Source organism: Ranitomeya variabilis, chromosome 3 (assembly GCF_051348905.1).
Source record: "Ranitomeya variabilis isolate aRanVar5 chromosome 3, aRanVar5.hap1, whole genome shotgun sequence".
Classification (NCBI taxonomy): Eukaryota; Metazoa; Chordata; class Amphibia; order Anura; family Dendrobatidae; genus Ranitomeya; species Ranitomeya variabilis.
This window is the reverse complement of record NC_135234.1, coordinates 606,850,697-606,873,879: the sequence shown is the minus strand read 5'-3', so window position 1 is coordinate 606,873,879 and position 23,183 is coordinate 606,850,697. Positions and strand designations below refer to the sequence as shown.

General features: G+C 43.9%; 1 protein-coding gene across 6 annotated transcripts in view; it reads left to right on the top strand.

Annotated features, from left to right (window-relative positions):
• Window positions 1-20,226, top strand: part of ELF1 (E74 like ETS transcription factor 1) — a 146,240-nt gene extending 126,014 nt beyond the window's left edge. For all 6 annotated transcript variants that reach the window (XM_077297297.1, XM_077297300.1, XM_077297296.1 and 3 more), the window contains 6 exons: window positions 1,953-2,060; window positions 3,777-3,932; window positions 4,069-4,152; window positions 5,404-5,596; window positions 17,051-17,491; window positions 19,159-20,226. In XM_077297297.1, coding sequence (XP_077153412.1) covers window positions 1,953-2,060; window positions 3,777-3,932; window positions 4,069-4,152; window positions 5,404-5,596; window positions 17,051-17,491; window positions 19,159-19,774 — 1,598 coding nt within the window. In that variant the 3' untranslated portion in view covers window positions 19,775-20,226. The remainder of the gene's footprint in view (window positions 1-1,952; window positions 2,061-3,776; window positions 3,933-4,068; window positions 4,153-5,403; window positions 5,597-17,050; window positions 17,492-19,158) is intronic.
• Window positions 20,227-23,183: the final 2,957 nt, after the last annotated feature.

The window sequence follows — 23,183 nt, the reverse complement described above, 5'->3', positions numbered from 1 at the left end:
TTTTATTTCTTATTTATTTTATTTTTTTTCCCGGTCACTACTAAAAAAATGCAGTAGGTCTCCATAGTGAAATAAAGATTATGGACACTGCTGGCAAATATGTTGGGTGCACATGGGCATGTGGACAGATTTGGCGTGTCCCTCATTGGAGCTTTCCCCGCATATATGCCACACAAGTTAGAAAAGAAGTGGCATGTGAAATGGAGCTTTATATGGATTTATCAGAGTAAATGCAGGTAGCACAAAATGTTACGTGTCCAAGGGACTTTCCCGTTTCACAGTCCGACCTGTGGCTTGGGCCTCCTTGCGTGTTCCCCTGAGAGTTTCCGCAAAATGCTGCATGGAGATCTATTATTTTGCTGCCTGGGCAACATAATATAGGAATGTCACTGTTACATCAGGACACTGGTTACAGCAATGGCCTTTTGATTTGATGGAGAAGGGACTCTATTAGAAGACCATGTTATCTGTTTAAAGGAGTCTGTCTACCCAGTATAACAGTATATATTAGTCTTGTAGGGTATAATACCCCTATGAAAATCCTACCCTTACTGTTCTAGTCGCTGCCACCAAACTGGAGAAACTGGTTTAATTAAATATGCAGATTGCGGATCTTAGTGCACCCTTGGTGTGACCGTGCTGCTTAGTGCACCTGTCCGCCTAGTGGTTTGCCTGCCCAGCCTTCTTCACTGCTGATTGACAGGACCCCGGTATGTCTGGAGCTAGCACGGTCTGCTGGAAAAGCTCAGGCCACCCAGTGGTGTCTGTCACCAGTGAGATGGGTGGGACATGCAAACCAGTGGGAGGAGTGGTGCGCTGAGCCTCTTGGCCAGGCCAGGAGTGCCCCAAATGCCATATTTAGCATACTCCTAATTACACTTCTGTTTCATAGCCACAGTATTTATATGCCCTCTGCAAGGCTGTGTCTTTGTACTGGCCGAATGCACTGACGGACTTCTCTTAAGGGCAGAGACAGACTGCCGTGTTTCTCATGTCAGAATGGCATCGCACTGCACGGACTGGCCGGCACCTCTCCTGACCTGAGCAAGACAGCGTGATGGATTACTGTGCAGCTGTCAAGCCCAGGTCAGGAGAGCCGACCGCCAGTACGAGGTTCACCATGCGGTTCTCACAGGAGAAATACAGCAGTCTGTCTCTGCCCTAAAGGACATAATATTATCACTACTGGCATTACATTTGCCTGGTTAATAAGAGTAAATAAATGGATGTGAATAATGTGCTGTAACTTTTTTTTTTTTTTTTTTAATCAAAAGGATCAAATGTAGCCAACCATTTAATGGGGGCAGCAGCATGGACGTTTAATGGCCGTCTAAGGATGCCTTTATACTGACTGACCAGCTATTAAATGACTTCCGATTGGCTACATAAAAGCCAATCACCAGTCGTTTAATGGCCTGCTTATACAGGCCAACTGAACGTCCATGTGCACAGAACGATCGGTAATAGATTGTCCTGTGCACATAGAATATCATGTGATCAGCATCTTTTACACAGGATGATGTGACGCCAAGAAAGCTAATTCTCCAGTCGGCCCTCCCACCAAATGTTGTTGCCTTGTCCTGTGCAAATACCGTATATGTGTAGTGTGGGCATGTTGGTATACTCACTGGCCACCATCTTCACAGTAACCAGCCAGTATCAGTATACACTATTTAGGATCTTACAGGTAGCTTGTACTTGGCTTATTTTATTTTTTTCCGGCCTCGTTTAGAACACATTTTGCCTTTTATGACACTAATGTATCTAACCCACTCCAGTTTTCACTGGCTAATGCTATTCTGTTATTTGCCAACAAACGCCCCAAGGCACTGATGAAGCAGTAGTGCCATCTGCAGGTCAATTCTGAAAATGCAGAATCGTGACCAATTTAAAGCAAAGTGTATTTTGCCAAAAATGTAATTCGATAACTAACGGAAAACCTTCTCTTTTAGTTGAAGCTTCCTGTCAGAATGGTGATGAAACCATGGAAACAATTGAAGCTGCTGAAGCACTTCTTAATATGGACTCTCCAGATGCATTACTGGATGAGAAAAGATTAGGTAAGTGTGAAGTGCTTTATGAGTTAACGGTTGTAATTTCAAGGCTGATAAAGTCCCACTAGGCAATAAGTTTATGCACGAGGAAATCTTGTACAAAATAACAAGCCCGAAAAAGTTTAACCTGGTCATTAATATTAGGTGAAAAGTTACAGACATAGCTTAAAAAACCAAACAGCTGAGCACAGAGAGCAGTATCGGCGTCCTATAAGGGAAAGACAATACTAGGTCTGCCAAAATGGTCCTGATAAAATCTACAGCTCTCCCTGCATAAACAGAAGCTCTCACACAATGTAGACAGAAAAATAAAACGGTTTGCGTCTGAATGTGGCAACACAAATGACATTTTTACTTTTTAAAGGTGTAGTGTTTTTTTATATATAAAAATACTTTTTTATTGCTTTTGAAGGAACACTCCAGCATTTTTGTTATTGTCCCCGCTGTCTTCTGTGGTTCTGAATCCCACTGACTTACAGGTCATAAGTGGGATCACATGATACAAGACTGATGTTGGAAACTGCAGAAGACAGCAGCCGTTAAGTATTGAAATATACTCTCTGCAAACAATACTGACTGCTAACGGGGGACAATGAAAATAACTCCCAATACAAGCAATAAGGTTAAGAAATAGCTATAGAAATTTGTTTCTAGGTCATTTTTTTAACTGTGAAGACCGTAGAATTGAAACCTAGTTTATCAATGGTGCAATTGCATGTTTTCACAATTCTAATCCTCAAAGGATAAATAATACAGCAAATTAAATTCATACAAAATTCCACTCTGCACCCCATCATGACTGGAAAAAAAATCAGAAATGTATTAATTTTAGCAAATTTATTAAAAAAGAAAAACTGAAATATCACATGGTCATAAGTATTCAGACCCTTTGCTCAGTATGGAGTAGAAGCAAGATTTTGAGCTAGTACAGCCATGAGTCTTCTTGAGAATGATGCAACAATCTCTGGAGCTCAGCCACAGTGATCTTGGGGCTCTTCTTTACCTCTCTCTCCTAGGCTCTTCTCCCACAATTGCTCAGTTTGGCTGGACGGCCAGGTCTAGGAAGACTTCTGGTGGTCCCAAACTTCTTCCATTTAAGGATTATGGAGGCCGCTGTGCTCTTAGAAACCTTGAGTACTGCAGAAACTCTGTTCTAACCTTGGCCAGATCGGTGCCTTGACACAATTCTGTCTCTGAGCTCCTTGGCCAGTTCCTTTGACCTCATGATTCTCATTTGGTCTGACATGCACTGTGAGCTGTGAGGTTTTATATAGACAGGTGTGTGCCTTTCCAAATCAAGTCCTAACAGTTTAATTAAAAACAGCTGGACTCCAATGAAGGCGTAGAACCATCTCAAGGAGGATCACAAGGAACTGGACAGCATGTGACTTAAATATGAGTGCCTGAGAAAAGGGTCTGAATACTTAAGACCATGTGATATTTCAGTTTTTCTTTTTTATTAAATTTGCAAAAATTTCTACATTTCTGTTTTGTTTTTTTTCAGTCAAGAACTTTTTTGAATTTACCAAATGGCTGCAAGGAAACAGAGTGAAAAATTTTAAGGGTTTTGAGTACTTTCTGAACCCACTGTATATGTAAGGAAGAAAAAAAAGATATGGCGCTTGGTAGGAAGGGGATGAAAAAAAAATTGCCTGGCCATGGTACAGGATAAAGCAGTGGAGGTGATGAGAATGATGACTTTCATTTTATTGATGTTTCTAGCGAACATATTTGGAGCAGAAGATGAGCTGATGGTCACCCCAATCACACACGTGTCCGTCACCGTAGATGGAATTCCAGAGGTGATGGAGATACAGCAGAACATTTATCAAGAGGCATTAGACTCTCCTCCTGACGACCAGCCGAAAAGGAAAAAAGGTTTGGAGCGTTACCTGTAACGTACTGTCACCTCTGTCTTCTCTAGTCCTTAGAATTGCGGCCAGTTTATATGGCCGTCAGCCTGAAGAGGTTTCTATACAAGCTGATATTCTTACTTCTATAATATTTCCCTTAGGAAGAAAAACAAAAACTACTCGCTCCGAGTCCCCCACCACTACTCCAAATATATCTGTGAGGAAGAAAAGCAAAGACGGGAAAGGTAACACTGTAGCTTATTAACTGCTCGTCCAGCCAGCAGTGGTCACCCATCCCCTAAATCATGCATGCTTACCTTTAGTGTGCCCTTTATTTCATTTGGAGGAGGGGGATACACGCCTCCAGTGATACTTATTCTTGGAAAATAGTCTGACGTGACAGACCCAGCCCATCTGTGCGCAGTTTCTTGCATAAAAAGATGTCAGCACAAAATTGGTCTCAATCGTCAGTGGAGACACCGACCTTCCTCATATATTTGGAAAGGCATCATGACAGGTGTTGGCCATATTGGCAATTTTCTACATTTAAGTTATTAAAGGGAACCTGCCAGCTGATACATCCTGCCCAATCCACAGGCATGTGTCCGGTACTGGCAGTATGCTTTTAGCCATATGTTTAACCTGGAAACACTGCGGCGATTCAGAGAAAAACCATATAGTAGCCGCCGGGAACCGAGCTGCATGGGAGACTAGTCAGACAGGTTTGTCCCCAGCGGCTTTTCGGTCGGTGACTGGTTTCTCCCTGCATGTGGGTATAGGGAGAGACCTATCACTCTAGGGCAGCGGGTGGGGAGACGCACCGGGAAACCCGCCTGTCCCGTTAGTCTCCCATGTGACTCGGTCCCCAGCACTGATTACACTGTGGCAGTCCCTATAACGCTGCAGCGCTCCAGAGTTGATCATTCATGAGTGAAATCATACTTCTGTGGTCTGATGCATGCGGCCTGTGGATCACTGGTATCAGCTGTCAGGTTCCCTTAAAGTAAAAGATACCAGAAAATGAATGAGAGCGATGAGTATCTATGAAAAATGAGAAAGCTCAGTAGAAAGTTATCAGTGCTGGAATTTGCAGGCCCTATAACTGCAGCTTCAACACTACTGGGCTCCCATGACAACACTTCCTGTCAATTCTCTGGACTTGTTTAGCTTTGCCATAGGGAACAAGGAGCGGCTCCACATTACCAGCAACATCCTAACCACATCTATGTGCTGGTACATTTTGTGTTTGTGAATGATGGTGTAGATTGACTCGGTGTCCTGGGGAGGAAATTGTATTTATGAAGTGAAAGGGAGTGCGGTATGCATCGCTGCATTTCGGGGAAGATTCACTTCTAGTGACGTGGGTTTTTTTTCATTTTTTTCATTTTTTTTATTTCTTATTTTTGTTTTATTCTAGGGAAGAAACCTTTAGTTAGACATTTGCAGGACATGGGAATGATAGAACTCCAATGACTTGGCTATTTTTGCATTTATAGGCAATACCATTTACCTTTGGGAGTTCCTACTGGCTTTGCTACAAGACAAAGCTACATGTCCAAAGTACATTAAGTGGACCCAGAGGGAAAAGGGCATTTTCAAACTGGTGGATTCCAAAGCTGTGTCTAAGCTTTGGGGAAAGCACAAAAACAAGCCTGACATGAACTATGAAACGATGGGTAGGGCTCTCAGGTAAGCTCATACACAGGCAGGCATTGCATGTGTTCTTATAACTCTTCTCCATATGCTTGCCGCTTAAAGGGGTCATTTGGTCCAAAAATAAAGTTGGCAGTCACTCTGTATGACTGCAGACTACAGACTCTTGACAATATGCACAATTCTCCATACAGGTAGTGAAAACTTGCACTCATCTGCCGACTAGTCTCCCCCTGGTTTGTTTGGAGAGAAGGGAATTGAGAGAAGAGCAGGAGTCTAGACTGTGGCCACCCATCAACATAAGTGAGCTGTGACCGTGTGCACAGACTTTTCTTCTGAGACCCGATGACCCCTTAAGCAATATCCATTTTTTATGCTAGTTATACAGTCTGGTGCTGAAATATGTCAGCCATTGTATTCCCACTACTAACTGTTGTATATGTCAATGACATCACTTGGTGATCACCAAAAAAAACTTGTGTTAAATAGTTTTTTTAAAAGAATTCTTTCCAAATTGTTAAATTAACCCAAATCCAAAGGTTAGGAGATACCTGATCAATGAGTGTCCAAACTTTGGAACACCCTGCAATCCCAAGATAGCGGCCCTGCAACCCATCGTTATTCACCTGTATTGGCGCTGGGGCCGGGCTCTATTTCTTGGCCTGTAGCTGGCAGCCTTTGCTGAGGTTCATCCTGATTTTCTCAAGTAGCCTGGTGAATGCCTGCGACATCACTTAAGGCCCAAGGTTTTTGACTCGGACAGCTATGTGTATCTGAGTATTCCATAAGCATTGCATTCAGTTACCCTGTGACTGGCAGTTTGTATAATCATCCATTTCTCTCAGCTGGCAATATTCACTTAAGAAAACTCCTGTTAGTTTCTCAACTATCTGCATTTACTTTCTGGCTCGGACTTGCAATTAACCCTTTATCTGCTGTAAGCATAATGAGCTCTTTGGTGCCTTTCACACTACATATGCTTCTTCAAAAATATGTATCTTTTTTACAAGCAAGTATTTCATTTGCCTCCTCATAATTGCTGCCTTTTTTCAATGCCAAGGTCCATATTTCTACTGGTTGGATACAACGGTCTTTAACCATTTGTTTTTATTGCAACTCCTGGGCTACCTATACATCTATAGTTCCTGTGTCTGCACTCCTGCTTCTGTGCTTTCTAGCATTTTCTGCTCCTCATGTCTACTTGCTGTCCTGCATATTCTACTGTCCTGTTCATTGCTGATACAAGTGTCATCCAGAAAGTCCTGCTCGCTGTGTCATCATCATTGGTCCTGACCTGTGGCTTAGGCAATCCTCCTCACCAGGTGAACCCATAACAGAGTACTCTGAACTTGGATTTTAAAGGTGCAGTTGCATCTCTACATCATTACCGTTCAAAATTGAGGACTTTTTGGTTTGATTATGCATTTTGCTGTGAGTCCAAAGCATGTTGTCCGGTCTACCTCTCAGCCCACATGTACGCAGTGCCTCAAACACCTGTCAAGGCCTAGTTCTTACTTTGAATATTCTTCATAGGGAACATCACCACATATTTGCCTTTTCTTGCCCATTTTGATGCAGATCTGAAAGCCTTCTGAGGCTTTGTGTACCAGTGCATCATATAACTTGAAATTTATTCCCAATTATTTTTTTTTTCTGACTGTCCGATAATGGCATTTATTTTTTCTTTTATCTGGAAATGCTTTGGGCTGCAGCATTATGGGAAAAAGACAAGTCCTTTAATGCACTCGCTATCATCCTTTCTGTCTACCTTCCATAGTGTTTGATGAACCAGCTCATGTCCACTTAACCGATGATTTCAAACTCAAGCCAAGGGATTAATTCTGTGAGATGTTATGCCATGTACTTCCTTACCCTGTCTGCTGAATTAGTCTGGTACAGTGATGCTCTTCTGGCTATCTTTTGTACTAGCCTAGATCAAAGACTAACTTTCTGGTAAGGATTTGCCTTGTTCTCTTGATTTTATTTCTCTTACCACCCGAATGGACTTAAGTTTTAAAGAGAGATCAAGGTAGAAAGCTCAAAATTCCCACAAGCTTTCAGAGCTGCTTCAAAATCTACATCCAGAGAGATCATGCCAGAACAAATGCAAATTGGCTGGAAGAATTTTTTGTTGACCAAAAAATTCCATAACCTTCAAAGAATGACTTTGTCTATATTGTGGCAAACAGGTTAGTTCTCTCATTAACTGTTTGAAACTCAAGGCCAGGGAAACTTCAGACCTTAAGAGAAATAGGAGGGATTTGCCTGGGGTTATCGGTTAATGCGGTCCTCCACTAGAGACAAACTGCTTTTATCTATGTCCATTAATTCTGGTGCTACAGAGAATTTTATTAATTTTTCTGTAGCCAAAAGACTCAATGTTTCCTTTTGTTTGCTGGCACCTATGAAGCTGATCTTCACTAATGGCTCCACAGACCAGAAGCTGCCGTTTCTTTTCTATATATCATCTCATCTGCATATCTGTGTCGGGGTCCAGAGAACATTTCTGCTATTTTGGATTAATACGATTTATTAGTCCCAAAGACATCTTAACTTTGCAAATTATTACTGCTTGTTCGTTACAAATTACTCAAGTATTAGCTCCTCTTATGACCCTGACTAGACAACTGTATATTTCTTGAAACTGGATGGATTCTGCTGTTCAAGCCTCCCAGGAACTTGAATCTTGTTGTTTCACTATAAACTTACACCATCTTTATGTTGACAAGCCATTTTCCTTGTAGTGGCTGGCTTTGCTGTTGGTGTAGGAGCAGTTGTATCTCAAAATGTATCTGAATCAAGAAATCATCCCTAAGGATTCTTCTACAAGAAATTCTCTTCAGAAGTTGGAAAAATTCTCTGTGATCATGAGCTTTAAGTCATAATATTAGCTTTAGAGGAATAGTGACATTCACTTGAAGGAGCTAAGTTCCTGATGACCTCTATTTGACCATATCAATGTGGAATATCTGCAGTCAAACCAGTTGCTGGATTCCTGTCATGCTTGATTGTCTCTCTTCTCACAGTTTGAATTCATCATCGCCTACCACTCTGCTGAGAAAAAATACTGGACTGATGTTTTATCCAACACATTTGATCCATGTGATGTCTCTGAAGATACCCCAATTGAACCTGAACATTCTCTAGTCTCAAAAACACTCCACCCGGAAGTTTTATCTTTGACCCATTCTTTTCTTCTCTCGGTCATCCAGATGTCACATGAACTGCTGAAGTCCTTTTTCATTTCTACTGGAGACCCCAATTGAAACAAGACTGCACAGAATTTGTGGCATCTTGCCCTTAGTGACTGATCTTCCTGAGAGTTCACTACTATTTAGTTTGTAGTGTACTGTTTCTCTAAGATGACTCATTTTGGTCCATTACCAGGGACCTTCATTTGCTCCACATTTGACCCATGTTTTTTTCAAATAAACTTTCTGATTCCACCATATCCAAGATCTTACTGTGTCTGACTGTGGTGTTCAATTTGTTTCTAGGTTCTGGAAAATGCACACCAAGAATCAAAAACAATATGTCCAAATTTTTCCAATCAAGATGCTTCCCTGAGCCAAATTCACCCACAACAATTCAGTGTCCTAATCTTCTGGGAAAAAGTGTATAGTTGACAACCTGCTTTTCTTCACCCAATCACATCTAAGCTTCAGCTTCCTGCTGTGAACAGCGTCTCTTAGAACATTCATAACGTTTGATCTGATGTGTAGTCCAAAGTGCGAAGGACACAGTTGACCTGTTTCCATCATTTCTTCCAGAGATGAGTTTTGGCTTTCCACCAAGAACATCCATTTAAAGACTAGTTACAAGAAGTTGGCTTCTAAATTCATTGGTCCATTCCAGATTTTTCAGTGAATTTAAATATGGCCACTTTCCATCTGAGGCTAACTCCTTTGACAGCATTTGCCTCAAATACTGTCCTGTAGTAAGAGATTATGGTAACCATATTACTCTGTCGCCTCATTGGGGGACACAGGACCATGGGTGTTATGCTGCTGTCCACTAGGAGGCGACACTATGCATAATCTGAAAAAGATTAACTGTGGCTCCTCCTGTGCAGTATACACCCCTGGACGGCATCAGCCTTCTCCAGTTTTTGCTTAGTGTCGCATAGGAGGCACACCTAAAAGATTTTTACTCCGTTTTTTCCGACGGGATTACAGATGAAGAAAAGAGGGTCTCCTATGAGACTCCCGGCATGGCTCCTTCCTCGGCCCCCTATTATGGGGTGCCCAGTTGAAGTAGAGATGGCTATTCCCCATCTTGCTCCTTCCCCAGTCCCTCGGGTGCTGGATCGAAGTCGAGACCCCCCCCCTCCTTCCCCAATTCCTTTTGGTTTCTGGGTTGAGGTCGAGGCGAGGATAAAGGCCCCTGAAGGTGACAACAGCACCCTCCCTATCCCCCTCTGGGGGTATTAGGTTGAGACACCTCAGGTAGGGCCTGTACAGGCAGCATTCTACAGCTCCCAGCAATGGGCCAGCACACTGCGCCTGCATCCAGGGACCCCAGCCCAGCTGCGGGCTCCTGTTGGGGCCGGGGGGAGTGCAGGCAGGCATGGCACATACAGACACAGGGCCGCCCCCCGGATGACAAATATGACACTCTACAGTGTCATAAAGGGGGTGGATCGAGACAGAAAGGGCGCGTTTTTACACAGCCTTGCCGCCTTTTTCCAGCTCTCCACCCCCTTCTCCTCCTTCCCTCTCTGTCTCAGCAGCCATTTTCGGCTGCAGATTAACCCTGCATCTCCCGGTCTGCAGGACCAGGACCAGGCAGCCAGTCTCCGGGGGGCACAGGACTGTGGATCTTCGGCGCTGGACCTAGGGGCACACTGGTGGGGTAAGATCACAGCTGGGTTTTTTACTCAGCTGTGAATCCATATTACCTATAAGGCTCCCCTATAGGTTTCTCTACCCCTGTAAGGTCCTCTGCTGGCAGCACTTCTGCACTATGTGCACTATGCCGGGCTCAAGGTCCAAGAGAACCAGGCAGAACTGCTATTATGCATTCTGCACAGCCTGCGGGACCGCTCTCCCCAGTAGTAGCACGTACCCGCATTGTCAGAACTGTATACAAACTAATGTGTCAGAGCCCCAAGAAGCCCCTGCCATTGCCTCGGTGTCTAATGCCACGCCGGAATGGGCTACTCAGATATCGCAATCTATGACGCAGTCTATAGATAACATAACCTCAAGATGACCCTGGCACATCCACGTCTAGGTCAGGAAGCAAGCGGACCCATAGATCAAGTCCATCTGCGTCATCCCATAGCACACAGTCATCCCCCTCTAGGGAGAGACACCGTAGCTCCAGGTCATCTAGACCGTCCCATTCCAGGGACAGACAATGCAGATCTCCGCAATCCCCGACCAGAGAAGGCCTCCTCCCCAGCCCACTCAGCAGGGGACGCCTCAGTGATACACAGGATTCAGAAGGCATCTGCGACTCTGACTCAGACTGAGAAACGGAGGGGTCCCTTGTCCCAATCCCTCCTAGCAATACAGCGCTAGTTGAGGACATAATTTCATCCATCCATCGGGTGCTGGACATTTCTGATCCGCCACCAGAGGCCCCAGAACATAAGATTTCCTTTGAAGGACCTCTGAAGCCACCTAAGGTTTTCTCTAACCACCCAGAGTTTAAGGCGATCCTTAAAAAGCAGCTCTCACAGCCTGAGAAAAAATTCACTAATCGCAAATATTTGGAGGCGAGGTACCCCTTCCCACAGAAGGACACCAAGGAATGGACAGATCCACCTGAAGTGGACCCCCCAGTCTCTAGGCTGGCAGCACAGACCCTCCTTTCACTGCCAGATAGCTCAACCCTCAGGGACGCAGTAGACCGGCAGGTAGAACGCATGGCTCGTTCAATTTTCGAGGCAGCAGGGGCATCCCTGGCTCCCGCGTTCGCCTCAGTTTGGGCTGCCAAGGCCATTCTGGCCTGGGCAAAGAATTTACAAGCTCTCCAAGCATCCGCTCCTGAGCTGTCGGACCAAGCGGTTCAAATAGCAGTTGTAGCAGACTACATGCTCCATGCAGCTCTGGATTCAGCAAGGAGAGTAGCGGGATAGCATCAAACGCCATCACGATTCGGCGTATCCTCCCTCTGGCTGCGGGAATGGAAAGCGGACGCAGCCTCAAAGAAGTCCCTCACGCACCTCCCCTACCTCAGTGGGAGACTTTTCGGTGAACAGTTGGACACTATGATATCCAACGCCACCGGGGGTAAGAGTACTTCTCTTCCCCAACTGAAACCTAAATGCACTTACAAGAAGCGTAACCAAACTCGATTCCGATCCTTTCGGAATTCCTCCGGCTGGTCCGTCTCGCGTCCAGCACAAAATCGTAACCGTTCCCCACGCAGGGACAACTCACGATCGACGCAAAGGTCGGTCAAGACCTGGCAGTCAAAAGCAGGCCAGCCTAAGCCCTGAGGAGGAAAATCTCAGACTTTCTCCTCATCATGACTCACGGACTCCGGAAGACACCACACCAGTAGGCGGCCGACTTTTGCTCTTTCATCAAGCCTGGCTGCCTATTACAGAAGACAGGTGGGTCATGGAACTAGTGTCTTCCGGATACAAAATAGACTTCACCTCCAACCCACCGGACCGATTCTTCCTCTCTGTCCCCCCAAAACCGCCAGCCAAGGCTCGTGCCTACCACCAAGCGGTCTCCTCGCTTTTTCAAGCAGGAGTCATAGTACCGGTACCCCCGACCGACCGCTTCCGAGGGTTCTACTCCAATCTTTTCATAGTTCCCAAGAAAGGAGGCAGCGTACGGCCCATACTAGACCTAAAACAGCTCAACAAATATGTACGGGTCCGTCATTTCCGCATGGAGTCCCTTCGGTCCATCATTGCGTCCATGGAGAAGGGAGACTATCTCGCCTCCATAGACATACAAGACGCATACCTGCATATACCCATTGCACCGGCCCATCAGAGGTTTCTCAGGTTCGTAATAGGCCAGGACCACTACCAATTCGTGGCTCTCCCTTTCGGACTCGCCACGGCTCCCAGAGTGTTCACCAAGGTCATGGCAGCCACCATGGATGTCCTGCACTCCAGAGGCATAGTAGTCGTTCCATACCTGGACGATCTACTCATCAAGGCTCCCACCTTCAAGGACTGCGAGCTCAGCATCTCAATCACAACCGATACTCTGTTGCATGGGCTGGTTAATCAACCTACAAAAGTCATCACCAACCCCGAGTCAGTCCCTGACCTTCCTGGGAATGTTATTCAACACCTCCAGGGGTCTAGTGCTCCTTCCCAAGGACAAGGCACTGGCTCTCCGACTAGCAGTTCGCACCCTCCTCCGCAAACCCCCTCGATCTCTCCGGTTTGCCATGAGAGTCCTCGGCAAGATAGCAGCAGTAATAGAAGCTGTCCCATTTGCCCAGTTTCACCTCAGACCTCTCCAACTAGCCATTCTCAAGTCCTGGGACAGGAATCCCTTTTCTCTCGACAGGGAGTTCCAGCTAATGTCGTCAACCAGGAGGTCCCTGCACTGGTGGCTCAAGCCAACCTCGCTAGCAAAGGGGAAATCCTTTCTCACAGGTCAATGGAAGGTTCTGACCACCGACGCGAGCCTGACAGGTTGGGGTGCGGTGCACCTACACCACACGGCGCAGGGCAAGTGGTCCCCAGTGGAAGCGACCATGCCCATCAACATCCTGGAAATTCGTGCCATCCTTCTGGCATTGAGGGCCTTCCATCACTTACTGGCAGCCTCTCACATCAGAATACAGTCGGACAATGCCACGGCTGTGGCATATGTGAATCACCAAGGGGGGACCCGCAGTACCCAGGCGATGCGAGAAGTGTCACACATCCTCCGCTGGGCGGAGGACACAGTGTCGGTTCTTTCGGCGGTCCACATTCCGGGTGTGGACAACTGGGAAGCAGACTTCCTCAGCCGACAAGGAATAGACTCTGGAGAGTGGTCTCTCCATCCCAAAATTTTTCAACAGATCTGTCTCCGCTGGGGGACCCCGGATGTGGACCTAATGGCATCCCACTTCAATGCCAAGGTCTCCAACTTCATGGCCAGAACACACGATCCGCGGTCGCTCGGAGCAGACGCTCTGGTTCAGGACTGGACCCAGTTCCAGCTTCTGTATATTTTTCCACCTCTCCCCCTGATATCCAGAGTGGTGAGGAAGATCAAACAAGAGGGAGTTCCAACCATCCTAATTGCACCGGACTGGCCCAGACGCACATGGTATGCCGACATCGTACAACTCACAGCAGATGCCCCCTGGCGTCTCCCCGACCGCCACGATCTTCTATCACAAGGCCCATTCTACCACCAGAACTCAGGGGCTCTCAATTTGACGGCGTGGCCCTTGAGACCTGGGTTCCAACCCAGGCAGGGCTGTCGACGGACATCATTGGAACCATGATCAGAGCACGGAAACCAGCCTCTACCAAGATTTATTACCGTACCTGGAAAGCTTTCTTTACCTGGTGCGAATCTCGTGGCCAGATTCCACTCCCTTATTCCCTACCCAAAGTACTTGGGTTTTCTCCAATCGGGTCTGAAGGCCAGGCTGTCATTGGGCTCGCTTAAGAGCCAGGTGTCAGCCCTCTCAGTGCTTTTTCAACAGCGCATTGCTACCAAGCCGCAAATAAGGACTTTCCTTCAGGGGGTTTCCCGATTGGTTCCCCCCTACAGACGACCACTAGAAACGTGGGACCTCAACCTGGTCCTGACAGCATTGCGGGTACCACCCTTCGAACCCCTTAAGGAGGTCCCGCTCTGCCTTCTTTCCCAGAAGGTGGTTTTCCTGGTGGCAATCGCCTCGCTACGCAGGGTGTCTGAACTGACAGCACTCTCCTGCAGACGGCCCTTCCTGGCTTTTCACCAGGACAAGGTAGTTCTTCGTACGGTCCCATCCTTCCTTCCGAAGGTTGTGTCCGACTTCCACCTCAATGAGGAAATTTCACTACCATCCCTTTGTCCGGTTCCGGTTCATAGAGTAGAGAAGGCTCTGCATACGCTTGACCTTGTCAGGGCATTGCGTATATACGTGTCTAGGACTGCGTCCTTCCGGAGGTCTGATTCTCTTTTCCTCCTTCCGGAAGGCGGCCACAAGGGTCTGCCAGCTTCCAAAGCTACCCTTGCCAAGGTGGATCAAATCCACCATACAAGAGGCCTACCGCCTTAAGAATTCTCCTCTTCCAGCCGGTATTACGGCACACTCTACACGGGCGGTAGGGGCCTCCTGGGCCATTCGGCACCAGGCTTCGGCACAACAAGTGTGTAAGGCGGCCACTTGGACTAGCCCACACTCGTTTACTAAACACTACAGGGTTCATACCCAGTCCTCAGCGGACGCGGGCCTGGGTAGATGTGTCCTGCAGGCGGCGGTGCCTTAAGAATAGGGGCCTGTCTGCACAATATTCGTCCATTGCTTCCCACCCAGGGACTGCTTTAGGACGTCCCATGGTCCTGTGTCCCCCAATGAGGCGACAGAGTAAAGGAGATTTTTGTGTACTCACGGTAAAATCTTTCTCTTAGCCTCTAATTGGGGGACACAGCTCCCACCCTGTTGCCCTTTCCGGGCCGTTGTAACTGTTGAGTTCTCATATTGTTTTCTTGAGCTCGTACATAGTTGCCTTCTTGCAGGCATAATTATGTTATTCATGTTACATAGTTGCCTTCTTACAGGCATAATTATGTTATTCATGTTACGTTCCTCCTACTGCTTTTGGACAAAACTGGAGAAGGCTGATGCCGTCCAGGGGTGTATACTGCACAGGAGGAGCCACAGTTAATCTTTTTCAGATTATGCATAGTGTCGCCTCCTAGTGGACAGCAGCATAACACCCATGGTCCTGTGTCCCCCAATTAGAGGCTAAGAGAAAGAGATTTTACGGTGAGTACACAAAAATCTCCTTTTTGAACTGTAAAAAGGTTCATGGGAACTTATTTAACTTGACAGACTGGAAGGGATACAATCCCGAAGAGAGGTGATCGTTCGCCAAAATGAATAATGCTCCAATCTTTCTTTGGAGATTTGAAGTCAAGAATCCTCTCTGTTTTTGTACATACTAGTCTGGGAGGGACCCCCCAAAAATCCCCTTTTTTTTAATTATTTTTTTTTAATTATTTTTTTTTAACTGTTACTCGCCTTTCTCAGTTCTAAGGCCAAGCCCTGCTCCCTTTTACTTTTACTATAGCAACTTCCTTTTGCTGTGGTCCATTTGGGGTTTCTCAAGTAGCCCGGCAAAGTCTTATGACCTCATCAGGCAAGGTCTTCTAAGACTGACTCGGGCAGCTATGTGTGCATATTCAGTAAGCTTGGAGTTTGCCTCACCATTCATTTCTCTCAGCTGACAATAATAATAAAAATCTTTATTTTTATGTAGCGCTAACCTATTCCGCAGCGCATTACAGTTTGCACACATTATCATCGCTGTCCCTGATGGGGCTCACAATCTAAATTCCCCATCAGTATGTCTTTGGAATGTGGGAGCAAGTATTCTGTTTTCCTGTTCATCACTGCGGCCTGTGGCTAACCATTTATTTGCTGATTATTACAGTCTGCTGTAAGTATAGCGACCTTTTTCTGGTGCTGTTGATACTTCAAATGCTGGCACTACAGTGTGCATCATCTTTACAAGGAAGTATTCAGTTTGCCTGTTAATTACTATTGCCTTTGTCCTTACTAAGGACCATTTATCTGCTGATCGCATGCCACGCCGTCTTTAACCAATTGTTTGCTGCTATTCCTGGGCCGACAATATGTCTACACTCCCGAATCTGTCTCTTCTGATGTTTGTTCCTTCGCTTATTCAACTTTGTAGACACAATTTCCCAGGTTTCAGTGCCCATCTAAGGCTGGTTTCACATGTGCGCCCTGCGTTTCATCCGTATTGATCCGCATGCGTCATATGTAACTATCTTTAACATGATGTATGCATGGGCATGCGTTCGCTTTCGGATGCATGCGTCATTTCTAGGTGTGCGGCGGGGTCCGGCGAACGCAACATGTTGCATTTTTGGAGGCGTCAAAAGTTCATCAAATATGCGCAGGCATGCACATGCAGATGAGTGTGTTAAGAAATGCATTACGGTCTATGGGAACGCATGCGCTTGCGTACTTCGGACTGCGCATGTCCAGGAACTGATTGAGACATGCCCTCCTGGAAATATCGAACGCATGCGCGTAAATGCAAACACAGGCAAAAAATGCATGCAAACGCGAAACTTTTTTTGCCGTCATGCGTAAGCTGATGCACATAAAATACGCTGCGTAAACATGTGTTTGTGTATGCAGATGATACGCTGTGCACATATACCCAAATGTGAACTTAGCCTAAGGATTGCAGGAGATAGTGAAACATTTGAGCAATAACTCTTTATCACATTTATAATTTTATTATTATAAGTATAATCCTTTGCTTACCCTTTTGGTAGGGTAAGCAAAGTGTCCAGATTCTAACAGCGTATATCTGTTTGCTTCCTGCAGGTACTATTACCAAAGAGGTATTTTAGCAAAAGTGGAAGGCCAACGTCTTGTATATCAGTTCAAAGAAATGCCAAAGGATCTCGTATACATCGATGAGGAGGACTCGAGCTCTGCTGAATACTCAGGAAATTTGCATTCTCCAGTTTCTACTCCCAATAGAAATCAAGCACGTGTGTCTAAAGTCTCTCCTAATGCTGGACCAAGAGGATGCTCAACCACTGTTGTAAGGTCACCCAAATCTTCAAAAGTGAAAGAACTAGAGGAGTTTAGCCAGCAACAATTATTACCATCAGATATGCTGAGGACAGTGACTCCTACGCCGTTGCCTCATCCAACTCAGCTATTTCGGACAGTCCATCTAATGTCTGGGCAGCCTATCCCTGATCATGGCCTAACATGCACCATTCAGAATGATAACATGTCTTCTGTACAGGCAATCAGGTGAGTTATCTTTGGAGTATAATGGAAATAGTACAATGTCAGGACTAGGATTTTATAGTGCTATGTATTACATTCCAGAAACCACACCACTTCAATGAACACTGTCCTTAGTTCAGTGATTATCATTAAAGGGGATATCCGGGATTTTGAAAAAAAAAAAAAAAGGACCTTTAGGCTATGTGCACACGTTCAGGATTTCTTGCAGAAAATTCCTGAGAAAATCCTGAGATTTTCTGCAAGAAATCTGCATCCGTTTTTGCGCGTTTTTTTTTTGCGGATTTTTCCGGACATTTCCCAATTCATTATATAGTGGTAAATCCGCAAAAAATCTGCAAAATTAATGAACATGCTGCGTTTGTTACTGCGATGCGTTTTTTTTGTGGAAAAAAACGCATCATGTGTACAAAAATTGCAGAATTCGTTAAAAATGATGGGATGTATAATGTATGCAGATTTTTTGCAGTTTTATAGCGTTTTTATCGGGAAAAACGCGAAAAAACCATGAAAAATCTTCAACCGTGTGCACACAGCCTTACACTAACAGGCAAGTACCTACCTGCCTGTTGTGGCCAGCTCCGTTCTTCGCTGGCACAGAGCGGTCACAGATGGCTCCTCACGGCGATTCTGCTGACGTCACGTCAACAGAGCGGCGGCTTCTTTTCTGCGCTGCAGTGTTGACAGGGACTGCTGTTGTCTTTCTGATTGACAGCCATCTCACTACTACTACTACTGCTACTGCTACTACTGCTACTACTACCACTACCACTACCCGGCCTGTTTGTGCTTAAGCAAATTTTTTTTTTTTCTTACAAAGTCCCTCATATTCCTTTTAACACACTTGTTCATTTGTACTTGACATGTGTAGACACTTTGGCTGTGATTACACCAGAATTGTAGTTTAAATCACTTTGCGGATTTTGGTGTTTTTCATGCTAATTTCGTACAGCAAGTCAAGATGAACGTAAATGGGGTGGGACGAGTGACTCCACAGCTCGTCTAATTCATGACTAGCAGACCTTTTGACTGGATTAAGATTTTTGGTGATACCAAAAACGCAATGACGGACAGCATCCAATCCAGGTGAAATGTACAAAAACGATTCCATTATTTGTCAAATGCAAAGTTTCAACCCCAAGGGTCTTTTTCAAGCATAAAATACATTGGTAATGGTGGACTTATATAGGAAGTGTATTACCATCCACCAATCCCCATACAGTAACCACCCATATAACATATACAATTTAAAACAACACATAAATACATACAAAAATACTCCATTTTATACACATATCAAATATCAAGGTAAAGTCAAAAAATTCTTTACAAATACTTTTTAATCATCAGGAAAAGTGTCCATTTTTAAAACGGTAAATTGGAAATTTGGTGGTTTATTACAAACACTTTCCACTACACCTTTCTTTAAAGATGGGAATAACTCTTTAAATGTATAAGAAAAAGGCATTCCCTGCCAAAATGTCACATGAGCCTTGGCAGACCAGGCACAGTCCTCACTTTCCAAATGAAAGCTGTCACTCATGCAGTAATAATATGTGCATGCTATACAATGTCCATTCCGGTGATTGTAGTACAATAATGCTCTTTTACTCCATATTTGTATCTGTTCTCTTTTCTATCTATGTTTGAATGTTGATATCTGTGTGTTCTAGAACGATCCAGTCTCCAGGCCAGGTCCCAGTTGTGGTGTCGCCAGGAAATCAACAGCTGCATACTGTAACACTCCAAACTGTGCCTCTCACCACCGTGATAACAAGCACAGACCCCACCGCCCCGGCAGGGTCACAGAAATTTATACTTCAAGCCATTCCTTCGGGACAGCCTATTTCCGTACTCAAGGATAATATGGTGCTACACCCTCAGAGAGGCGGATCGCCTCCACCGTCCATTGTCCTGAGCTCTAGCCAGGTCCAGCAGGTTCTTAATGGCAGTATTCAGGGGCTTTGCAATGGAACAGTCAGTGTGCCTTCATCTCCAGCCTTCAGTGCAGCCACTCCAGTAATGACCTTCTCAACAAGCCCATCACCTCTGGTTCACCAAACTCCAGGCACTGTCATCACATCAGTTATCAAATCCCCAGAGACCAAACAAACTCTTGTTCCTCTTGCCACTGATCAAGGTCCCCAGGAAGACACAGAGGAAACTGCTGAGCAAACTGAGCAGAAATATCCACCTCCATGTGTACTGGTGGTAGCAAATCCAAATGGATTTCCAACCCAGATGGAAATTAAAAAGGAATACGACCCATGGGAGTTTGACTCAAATTAATAATATAGATAATTTCTATATATTTAAGATTTTCCAAATGTGACGGGCTCTTCCTCAATATTCTCTGTATTTTTTTTTTTTAAAGAACATCTATATTTTCATAAATCCTCTTCCCAGTATGTGATACTCTAGCAGTAAAACTTTTAATTTCTGTTCAGCTGGTTTTGATTTTTTTAAGGTTTTTTATTTTATTTTATAGAATCTTAATCAGGAAAGTCAATATTCTTCATAAAGAATTCCACTTGGGCGTATCGCTTATTCCAGGACCCCTATGTTGAAGGAACGTGCCTTTTATTGTTCTATACAGACAATATGTAACTGTTGATGCAAATATTTTTAAGCTGTTTTTGACAATCTTCCGGTGCGCTTTCTGTAAATTCTATTTTGTTAGTCTGTAAATAAGAAAAGCCAATACAGCTTTATATGCTAGCCGCCTGTTTCTGATCTATGACTACTTAAGGCCAGAATATCCGAAGAATCCGATGTAACGTCACTGAGGTTTTGCACTGTTCTAAAGACCTTTCTTTCCAGTCTTTTCCATGTGTTACTCTGTTCTGTCTTCAGCAATAACTACTGTGCCTTTGTGTGATCCAGCTATACATTACATGGAATATTGCAGGTATCATGAAAGCGATGTAATGGTATAGAGGAGCTTTTTTTTTTACTTGTAAATAATGTATATTTACTTACAACCCTGGAAACAAATGCTGAATATCAAATAAATACAAACATAATTTCTGTGCATTCAGAGAAATTCCGACCAAGCAAATTATTTTATAAACTCAAGAGATCCATATATGTTTAGAGTTCAGATGTTATACTATATTGATAGAGATTAAATTTGTATTTAAAAGAAAACGTTAAACTGTTGAAATACTTTTCAAGCTGTTTTTGTATTTTTAATTGGTTTATTAAAGAATAAATCTATGTTCACAGAAAAACATTGATAAATGCCTTCGATTTCTTTTTTTTTTAACTTGATAAAGGAGTAGTGAAAATAATTAGATTTTCTCCCCTGGGTTCCATACTGGAGTATTGTTCACTAAATCATCTATGCTTTCTAAAAGGTATGGTATTGAGCTATTAATGACTTGGTTTCTATAGCCAAAACCTTTTATTTAGGCATTGTTCGCACGTAGCGTAAATGTTGCGGTTTTCCATTGCATTTTTGTGTCCAGAAATTAGCTGCTTTTAATAGTTTAAGCAAAGTGAATGATTTCATCTAAAGTTGTGCAAGTATTTAGCATTTGCTCAAATACCGGTTAGAAACAATTGATGGCCACTAATTTACCAAAGATACTGAACTGCCATTATTTTTTACCAATGATAAGACGCAAGTTCTGACTCTGGGACTTTCTTATTGTTTTCACACTTTAGAACATAGAAGCTATCATTCATAAATAATATAATGTGCAAAAAAAACAAGAAAAGAAACCGTGCATAGCGAGCGCACTCCCAAGAAAATCTAATCGCAAATAGCAAAATAGTAGAATATAACAAGTTTATTAAACACAGAGACAAGTGCACAAAGATAAAAACATATTAAAAAACAGCAGACACACCACTGGTCCCAAAATGAATATTAATAGAGAGACGACCCAAATCCATAAATAATATAAGGCATTTGGGAACAACATTAATCACTGCTTTTATTCCAACAGTTTATATCATAACTTTAGCCATATTTACTGGTAATTAAAAAAGGGAATCTGTCAGTAGGGTCATCCCTCCTAAGTCGTCTATATGGACATGCAGGGTGTAGATAATTGAATAAAATGATACCTTGATTTCTATGATCTGATATCTTATTCCAGGGAGATCTACGCTTTTTTAATATGTAAATGAGATGCTAAGATCTTCATTACAAATGAAAGGTGGGTGTTACCAGTGTGAGACATGTAGTGACTGACAGTCTGCTCTCCTGATATACATGTCTCACATTGGTAATGCCCCCTTTCATTTACAATAAGCCCTGGAAGCAGATTCTCATGCAGATCAGTTGTCTGGCTCATAGATGTTAAGAGCTCACTTATGTATAAGAAAAACATGGATTTTTCTGGAATAAGACGCAGATATCAAGGTATCATTTTATTCAGCTTAATGCCCATATAGACGGCTTATGAGGATTCATCCTACTGACAGATTCCTTTTAAAAATTAAATATGACTACAATGATGTTATAAACTGTTGGCATATAAGCAATGAGTGATGATGTATGCTTTCAAAGGGAATCTGTCACCACATTTGACCTGTCTAACTATTAATATGGACATGCAGGTTATAGACTGAGGAGGAGAGTGATCCTGAATGCCTCACATCAGATGTTTTGTTGAGAAATAATCTTTTATCACTTTATATAAATTAAGTCTTCAAGGCTCTGGTGAGGATGGTACCTGGAAGATAATGCTGCCTCTCCTCTTCATCTCCATAAATCTTGCCTCCCATCAGCGTCCCCTTGTCCCTGTGATGTCTTGAGAGTAATTCTTGCTCGTGTGTATAACTGTTCTCTTTTTTTTCCTCCGCAGTCTTCCATACTTCTATAGGTACGGGCATCAAGTGCCTTCTGCGCCGGTGCGTTCCCAGTGATTATACGCTCCATAGCAGTGTAAGATCTGTAAGCTGGACAGTTGTTCTGTTACACACAGAGTACCTAATTTAATGAGTTGTGTGTTCCATAGGGGAATAGGTGTTCCATTGGGCCCCTGTGCAGGAGTAGGTGCTCCACCCAACAATATGAGCAGTAGTTGGCACAATACACTTGATTCACTATGTACAGACCAAGGCAACATCTCATTTGTTTATTAAACTGACCAATTTGTGATTATATAGAAGCATTGGTAAATTTTTCAATGAAGGAAATGTAATATTTGCTTAGTGCTAAACCGTGTTAAAAGATATTCACACTTTTGAATCAAATGTTGCCAGTGGACCTTTAGCAACACAATATGACACTGATACACAGCGGGTGAAATAAGTATGGGACATGTCACCAGTTTTCTAAGTAAATATATTTCTAATGGTGATAGTGACAGAAATTCTCACCAGATGTCTGTAACAACCCATCTAATCCACACAGACAAAGAAATCAAATCACAGATGTCCATAAATTGTCATAATGAAAAATGACATGGGAAAATGTATTGAACACGCTTAATGAAATTTAAAGGGAATATAACAAAAATGTACCTAAGCACAAACAGGCAGGTAATGGCAACTTACCTGCCTGTTGTGCATGACACCATTCTTCCCCAGCACAGAGTGGTCACAAATTACTCCAGCCAGGGCTTCAGAAGCCTCTGCTGATGTCACGTCTTGATAGCAGAGCCACAAAAAGAGGACTAAAATTCCTCAAAAATTTCAAGAATTAATAGGGGAATCAGTGCTTACTTGCCTAGGTCTCCAAACAAAT